The sequence below is a fragment of the Sinocyclocheilus anshuiensis genome, unplaced genomic scaffold (assembly GCF_001515605.1).
Source record: "Sinocyclocheilus anshuiensis isolate Anshui unplaced genomic scaffold, SAMN03320099.WGS_v1.1 scaffold708, whole genome shotgun sequence".
Taxonomy (NCBI): Eukaryota; Metazoa; Chordata; class Actinopteri; order Cypriniformes; family Cyprinidae; genus Sinocyclocheilus; species Sinocyclocheilus anshuiensis.
Window position 1 is genome coordinate 575,000 of NW_015555881.1, and position 8,919 is coordinate 583,918.

At 34.2% G+C, this 8,919-nt stretch overlaps 1 protein-coding gene across 7 annotated transcripts in view; it reads right to left on the reverse strand.

Moving 5' to 3' along the window:
* Positions 1-8,919, reverse strand: part of LOC107675739 (electrogenic sodium bicarbonate cotransporter 1-like) — a 52,857-nt gene that overhangs the window by 24,471 nt on the left and 19,467 nt on the right. For 5 of the 7 annotated variants that reach the window (XM_016470152.1, XM_016470153.1, XM_016470157.1 and 2 more), the window contains exons 4-8: positions 7,950-8,085; positions 3,349-3,509; positions 2,143-2,322; positions 485-580; positions 124-200 (exon numbers count right to left, since the gene is read on the reverse strand). In XM_016470152.1, the coding sequence (XP_016325638.1) occupies positions 124-200; positions 485-580; positions 2,143-2,322; positions 3,349-3,509; positions 7,950-8,085 (650 nt within the window). The remainder of the gene's footprint in view (positions 1-123; positions 201-484; positions 581-2,142; positions 2,323-3,348; positions 3,510-7,949; positions 8,086-8,919) is intronic. The other 2 variants (XM_016470156.1, XM_016470158.1) reach the window with 1 other exon arrangement.

Genomic DNA, 8,919 nt, shown 5'->3' on the forward strand with positions numbered 1-8,919 from the left:
TTTTTTTTTTCATGAGATCCACCCTGGCCCAATAATATTCTTTTTGCAGAATGAATATATACTTCCACATGTGGCAAAACTGTTAACACACTTACATTTGCACAGAAACACACTTCACAGTACCTGGTCTTTCTCAGGTTTGTCTGAGAGATCGTTCAGGCTGTTGGAGGTCAGGTTACGATGCGCCGTGGTCGGACTACCTGCAGAGGTCACACAAGGTCAAAGGTCAAACACTGATCAGCTGCTCAAATGCTAAAACACTTTGTGGAAAACACAGAAACATCTACATCTCAATAGATTCATTTAGTAACTTTAGTTATTGTGCACATACAAAATGATTCATTTCTGTCTTTATCTGCAGATTTACAGTAGACTAGAGCTGCTCTTTTAAAGAGAACCAGACTACAGGATAATTCTCCATCTGTAGACTCACAGAGGAGCAAATCTAGCATGAATCAGTCTGAATCTTCAGCTACAGACTTACAGAGAAGTCCCATGCTGTTGCTTCTCTGCATCTGAATTTGCTCGTCAGGATCAAAGTTGGCAAAGCAAGGCACAGAGTGATCGAGAGGACTGCGCGCTTCATGCACACACACACACACAGAAAGACAGGAAGACAGAGCGCATGCATGCCAATCAAGACACGTGGGAGGGACGAGAGACAGGGAAGAGAGAAAAGAAAGCATTAGAGCAGAGAAATCCAGTACAAATCTGCTTAAAAGAGCTGATTCAGAATTCAATTGCAGCATTAAATAAAAATGTAAATAGACATCATTTAGGAAAGCCAAGCACAGTTTGAAAAGAAGACAACAAAATCTTGTGAGAGAACAGAATATTTCTGAAACAGGAGAAACAGGCGTTGGGGAAGCTTCGAAACGGCTGCTTTGAATCTAAGCTATACATATTTATAAATCATATATTTATACATTGTTTAAAAAAAATCTTGAAAATTAAAAAGAAAATCATGAATATTAATAAATAGTTCAAGTTTAATTTAACGGTTAAATAGTTGAATAAGTTAAATATCTGAATTTAATAAAAAATTATTTAAAATGTTGAAAAAAAATAATAATTAAAAAAATAAATAAAATAAAAATAAAATAAAATAAAATGCCAATGAATTTTCTTCCTTTTTATGAGAGTGGTTCATCAAAAAAACCCACAACAATTCCCTAAAATAAATAAAAAGGATTTCAAATGCCATGCATTTGCACAAGAGCGCATTTGATTATTCCCTCTGTTTGCTTGACTGTAAACTTGCCTGTGCAGTACTTTAAAAACAGCCATTTAGCATTACAACAAATACCTTATTTCTAGAAAAAGCTACAATATTATGAAAACATCAGATCTATTGTCACGCTACATTTCTTGACATTCAGGCAACATTTCTAGAACTAGTTTCTAGTTCTTCAACATTAAAGTCAAAACAAGACACATTTCCTTTTTATAATGAGATGTTTTTCCATGTAATGAATCTGATGGTGAAATGCATCTCTATATGGTAGCTGGGGGGAGGGGCTAAAATAAAAGGCCTTGATGATGTCAGCAGAAAAGGAAAGTCATTTCAAAAGTTTTTGATGGAAGATTATGTTAACAAACATGTTGTTCTTTAAATAATGTGAACCAAAGAATCACAATAAGACCAAGTGCATTAACAAAGAAAAAAGGCTCAGTTTTGATTTCATGTTGAATTTAAGTTAGCTAGCTTGGTTGGTTAAGTGAAAAATGATTAGATTGGTACTAAAGTATCAACATGTTACTTTTATTTAGAAAACGACACTATCAGGAATTTCAGAAGTCAAAACATCTTCAGCATTAACATGTCTGGAGGTTTCTAAAGGTTTCTAGTTCTTCCTGGGAGGGTCTGAGGTTTGACTGCTGTGAAAATATCAAAACCAACTGCATCTCATCAGCACATTTGATCACTTGTGAATTTGAAACATCAAAGTATTGCCAATTTTGCAATGTGCAAATCTGCTTGTTATTTTACCCACAAGGCATCTGCTATGAATGCAACCTCTTGTAAACTGAGCGAGAGACGCTGCTGATGGACGGATGATAGATGCTGGTGGTGAAAGCGAGAGGAGAGATGTGGAAAGCGATAGAGTGTAAGAGAGAGGGTTAATGTGGCAGCTGTGTTACCGTTCTCCTGGCTGCTGAACAGACGACTTGCACTCGACACGCTTTTGCCAATGTCTGCCAGCGAACGCAGGTTGGACTTCTTGGTCTGGTGGCGATGTTTCCGCAGCAGAGTGTACATGACCATCTCCTTCAGATCGGCCTTTAGCTGCCCGCTCTCAATCTGACTGTCAGTGATCATTTCTGAAAGACAGAGACTCTCATCAGGCATCTACTGGTGCTTTAAGCAGGGTTTCTGATGATTTCCGGTTTAAAGCAGGTTTTATTAAAGGAAATTTAGGACCAAATAAAGGAAAAAATGGAATATTAAATAAACAGGAATAAATGGAAGGGGACACAATGATATGTTATTAAAATTGAAAAATACTATAATAAAATTAAATTAAATTAAAATAAATGTAGCACTTAACTAAGAATTTTGCTACAAGAAGGAAGACATAAAATGCCAATTATTCTTCATTTTTTTTGCACATTTATTTCACTAAAACAAAAAAATCATAAATACTTAAAAAACCAACAAAAAAAACAGTAGAAAACACAAATTTATATAAGTGAGTTTAATTTAAAAAAAATTAATTCTAGGAAAATAATTACAAATTATTACAAATTTTGAAAAATAAAAGCACTTAACTAAGAATTTCGCTACAACGAAGAAAGACATAAAATGCCAATTATTCTTTTTTCCTTTTGGTTTGCAAATTTATTTTACACTAAAAAATACACAAAAAACAGTAGAAAACACTCTAATTTACATAATTGAGTTTAATTAAAAATAACAAATCATAAAAAAATAAATACGAATTACTACAAATATTGAAAAAAAAGTTTATCATTGAATAATTTCACTTCAAGAAAGATGATAAAAATGCCAATTCATCTTTTTTCATTTTTATGGGACTATTTAATTTATATGAACAACCTGAAACAACCGATTCCCTAAAATATTAAATAAAAAGGTTTTCTTTTTTTGACTGATTATTCCCTCAGCTTGCTTGACTGTAAACTTGCATGTATAGTGAGTTAAAAATATGTAATGTATGTAATTGTAATTTTTTAAGACCTGCAAAAACCCAGTTTAAGGAACCCAGAAACTAAAACACTGGTTTGAATATTTTTTTAACCTCTAAAGAACCCCATACAGCCATAAATGGTTCTTGAAGAACCTTTATTTCTAAGAGTGCTGGATCATGTGCTGAAGAGCAGTTTTACCGACGATCTGCTGAAGTGAGTTGGCCTCCATGTCCAGCTTGATGGTTCCTTTCTCGATGCAGTTTTTCAGCTGGAAGAGCGAGTGTAGAGACAGAGTGGCTACATGAGGTTTACTCCACCGTTCTCCACCCTTCTCCACCTTCTCCTCAAACTTTATCCATCTGAGAAAAACACACACAACACACATAAACGTACTGACAGCAACTAAACAATATTTAAAGCACTGAAGTGACTTCAGTTCACTTTTTAAAAATACCATGAAAATACCATGTTTTTGGGGCATGTACCACATGATAATGTCATGTTTTCTGATGTGTACAATGGGAATATCACCTCTTTTGAAAATTTAGCCTCATAATACCATGCATTTTGGGCATGCACCATTATAATACCACGGTTTTACCATGGTGCAGATTAAAACTTTTTTGGCATGTTCTATGGTAAAGCCATGTTTCTATGTTAATTTTGGTCATCTACTATGGTGTACCATTCTTTGAAGTATGATTTTCTGAATGTTTTTTGAAAGAAATTAATATTTTTATTCAGCAAAGATGCATTAAACTGATCAAAAGTGACAGTAAAAACATTTATAATGTTACAAAAGATTTCTATCTCAAATAAATGCTTTTTTAACTTTCTATTTATCAAAGAATCCTGAAATATTTTGTTTTCACAAAAACATGAAACGGCACAACTGTTTTCAACACTGATAATAATCAGAAATGTTTCTTGAGCAGCAAATCAGCATATCAGAATGATTTCTGAAGGATCATGTGACACTGAAGACTGGAGTAATGATGCTGAAAATACAGCTTTGATCACAGGAATAAATGACATTTTAAACCATATTCAAATAGAACAGTTATTTTTAATTGTAATAATATTTCACAATATTACTGATTTTACTGTATTTTTGATCAAATAAATGCAGCCTTGGTGAGCAGAAGAGACTCTTTCAAAAACATTTAAAAATCTTACTGACCCAAAACTTGAACAGTGATTTACATGAATACTGTAAACATTGATTATCATGGTTTTACCATCTCTGTACCATAGTACCACCACAGTAATGTTTTGTAATGTATTTTATGCTTGCAATGACATATGCATAGTATAACACATTTTATGAAGACCTTATATTTGCCTTTCTGCCAACTAACTGAAAGCTTTCTGATGTAAAAAAGAATGAAAATTATTCAAAGCTTCTTAAAGCTCTGCTGCCATGTTATCAGTTTACCTATGTCTGCTTGAGCGAGCATCTGTCTCAGAGAAATGATACCTAAGCACACAGATATCCTTTAGAGCTCTGTAATCTTGTGCAGAAAGGCTGTTGAGCTGAGTTTAGCCAAGCGTGCGTATGGTATCTGAGACAAAAGTGATACACACACACACACACACACACACACACACACACACACAGCGGCCAGTGGTTTTGATATGTTACCTGAGACACCTGAGACCAGGTGAACTCCGAAATCCATGAGGACTCTGGGAACTCTAGCTTTGTGCATCCACACACATGCACACGTTAAACACAGGGCTCTTTGTTTGTAAATGGTTTCATTTTTAACATGATCCATGTAGCTCTTAACATGTAAATCTGGAACATGCAAATCCAAAGAAAGAAAGAGTATATAAGAGTCGCTGCATGAAAGGAGCACCATTTGCACCATCAAATGTTTGTCCACAGCATTTGATGACGTGAACTAAACACAAAAACCTGCTATTGACTGTTATGTGCACTTAAATTGAAAATTAATCTAAAACATATTCAATTAAATATAGTATTTTATGCTGCATTTGCATTTTAATTTGATGTATTTGCATGTCTGTGCAATTTATCAAAAAATAATTAAATAACTATAAATAAAACAAAACGGGATAATCTATCCATGTGAGTTTTTATCACTATTTCCCTCAAAATAATAAGTGAAATGTTAGTTTAAATAAATAAAGAAAGAAAGAAATCTGTCATGATAAAATGTGCACCGGTTTTCACTTTCAGATTATGAATCACATTTATTTGAAACGAAACAAAACAAAAAACAAAACAAAATAAAAACCATCCATGTGAGTTTTTATCCTCCGTCACACAATTATTTCCCTCAAAATAGCTGTGAAATAATTGTTTTAAATGTCATAATGAAAAGGGAGTGGCATCATAAAAGTTTTCAGAAAAACTAATTTCGAAAGCTTGTTCTACTACCATTTAACATTGGTCATTTATTTTTCACGTTGGACAAGATTAGCCAAATATAACATATCCAAATCATGTTCCACCCTGTCGATTATGAAAAATAAATAAATAAATCAACTTTAGAAAATGGAAAATGTCACCCGTTTCATAGAATGATGCATAAACATGATTTAACTGTTAAATAAAAGTTTCATTTAGACTCGATCACTAGTTAGCAAGACTATGTGTGTGTGTTTATGTGTGTGTGCTGGTCAGTCGATATGTTCACGACAGGAAAAGACCTGCAGCTCATCCGTCACTCAATACACACAGGAAATCAAAACTACTTGGACCAGATGAAAGCTGCTTTGTCTGCTTGCTCTCACGTCTTTCCCCGGTTGCTTTGTCTCTCTTGCTGTTTGAACCAAACTGGCCCAAGATCAACCGTATAACTCAGCCAGAATAGTAAATAATCACAATTTCCAGTTTGGAACGTGCGTGAGTAAATGTGGGTAAAGTCTTTTTTTGGTGGAGCGTACTATTCCTGAAAGTGATGAAAAAATGTAAGCATGCACCTCTCCGTTAGATCACATGCATTTTGCTTTTGTGTTATTTGTTGCAGATTTCTGCTTGACCCTTATTCTGGAGTGCAAACGCTTATTTAACAGCATACGTGAGCGGCGCATGCAGTCAGGAATGTGTGAAATCCTAAGAACAGTCAAGTGGCACACCAAAATCATGAGCACCTGGCAAATGATGCGAGTGTTGTTTTAGCAGAGGTCTCCCCCCTTGATGCGTGCGTTTCTGACCTACATATCCATCTGAGGACAAAACAGCTGAAAAAAAATATTGGCTGAAGTTAGCCGAGATCTGGAAATCATTTTTGGTGAACTGAACTGAACAGTGACAGTTTTGTCTGCTGGTGAGCTTTTTATAGCTGAATCAAATTTGTTCTTAGTTGACACATTTTGCTTTATTGAATCGAATCGAATCAACACTGAACTGACTGGAGCTGAATAAGGAAAATTTTCTTCAGTAGAGCTGCTTATAGCTGAACCGGATTCGTTCATAATGAATGAATTTACACTGGTATTGAACTGAATTGACTCAAGCTGAATAATGACTCAATTGTCTTTTAGAGCTGCTTTACAGCAGAAATTGAATTTGTCTCATATTTGATGAAGTTTGCAAAGTTTATTCTGTATTAAAGCGCTATAAATGTGATTTAACGGTTTCTGCAATAGAAAGATATGAACAGTAAAAGCAGCATGATAACATGATATTCTGAATTAAGACAAGCTTGCATCCCAATTTGCTTATATTTGGAAATATTTTTCTTCTCCTATGACAGTGGAAGATTGACAGTTTACATTGCAGGGGTCATGCTATGGATTTTTTATTATTATTATTATTATTTTAATATGTTCCTTGAGGTTCACTTATAATAAAGGTTAATAAAGGTTTTTGCACGATGTTTATATTAGGGCAGCGTATCGACACAAACTTCACGATTCGACTCTGACTCACAAGCTTGCGAGTCGATTCAATATTGATTATTTTGGATGTATATTAGGTACAGTACATGGCAAATTTTCTCAAAAACAAATGCTGTAAAATATACATGGAAGTCAGTTGGTACTACATTACTATAATACTGAAGGTTAAAATTAACTCATTAACTGGATACAAAAACTGAAATTCCACTCAATGAAGTTTTTATAATAATAAAGTTATTATACTAACTTTACAATTACATAATTATATTTCTACTCCAATTCGTCTTTTGAAATATAAACATTTAAATGGTGATTTATTCAAACATAAATTAAATAATGAAGAACAGTAGAAATTATAATCTGAATATGTTATATAGTGCTTATATACTAATCAAAAATTCAGTTTTGATATATTTATGGTAGAAAATTTGGGTGGCTCTTTTAAGGCAGTAAATGGTCAGTAAATGGCCACTTTTTTGACTGGCTAACATCAGTGCATATGCCACAATATCAACGCCATTTATCAAGTTAAATGCCAGTGGGCGGGGCCTCTGGTGTGAAGATGTATAACTATTGGTTGATGTCTTGCTCTTGAGGCAGTCATATGCAAATATATTCACCTTTGTGACGACAAAAATCCCACAATATCCAAGCCATTTTTGGAGTTTGATGAATTCTTTGTTTATAACAAGGAGGATGTATTAAGCTTTGAAAATTGCAGGATGTTTTAATGGTACAAAGACCTCTTATATGTCAAAACATCAAGGCAAATTTGATTTCTTATGTCATGACCCCTTTAATACCCACTATAGCACCCCTTGTGTCAATACTGAGAATAAAATGCGACATGGATTGAAATCGAGATTGCTTCGGTATCTAATCTTCCAGTCTTCTGTTCATAATGTTTTGGGGTGTATTTTACACTTTACCTGGCTGTTTCCTTCCACTCCATCTCTTGTCCGTCAACGGCGAGAAGCTCGTCGAGTTCGGTGAAGAGCTGCGGAGGAGGAGGGCCACTGTCATCTTCCCCCAAAATAAAGCGAATCCTCTCTGCAGCAGGTGAAACTGACGAGAAAACAACAAACCAGGGGTGAGAGAGGCCTGCTAACCTAAAAATACTAGCTATTGTAATCAAATAACAGATACATTAACAGAAACACACAAGAAGACAATAGCACTCTGTCTGCTTGAGGTGTGACTGTAACAGAAATCACAGGTTACTTCCTTCATAGGTGTTATGTAACATCAACATGAATGAGCTTTCTTGTAAATATCAAGTGTGTTACACCCAAAAAGTATGTGAGACTTATTTCCTGGACAAACAGAAATAGAGAGTGTTGCGAAAGCTAGAACTGACCTGCATCTGAATTTCACAGGGAAGTTATCAAATGTGAAAATGTGTGCATAAAAAAAGAGCCTGTCAGCGTTTCTCATAACTGCAATGTTGTATGTAAAAGTGTACACCTTTACATTACAAAGACTAAATTTTCTGCACAGGCAGTGCCTCTTAAAGGAAAAACTAGAACAAACAAAAGGTTTAAGGCAAGATTTTTGGGAAACTAATGAGATTTGTGTCTATGTCTGGGAAATCAGGTCAAAAAAAAAAAAAACCCGGTGATTACTGAGTACAGCCTTCCCGGACAGACTGCTAGTTAGGGAAGTCAGTATATATGGAAACCTCTCGGTTGCATTGCAACATAGTGACTGACTGGATATTTTGATTCAAAATCACAGAAATAAATTATACTTTAAAATATATTCAAACAGTTATTTTCAATTGTAATAATATTTCACAATTTTACTGTAATTTTGGTCATATAAATGCAGTCTTGTACACACACATATACATATATATATATATATATATATATATATATATATATATATATATTTAACATT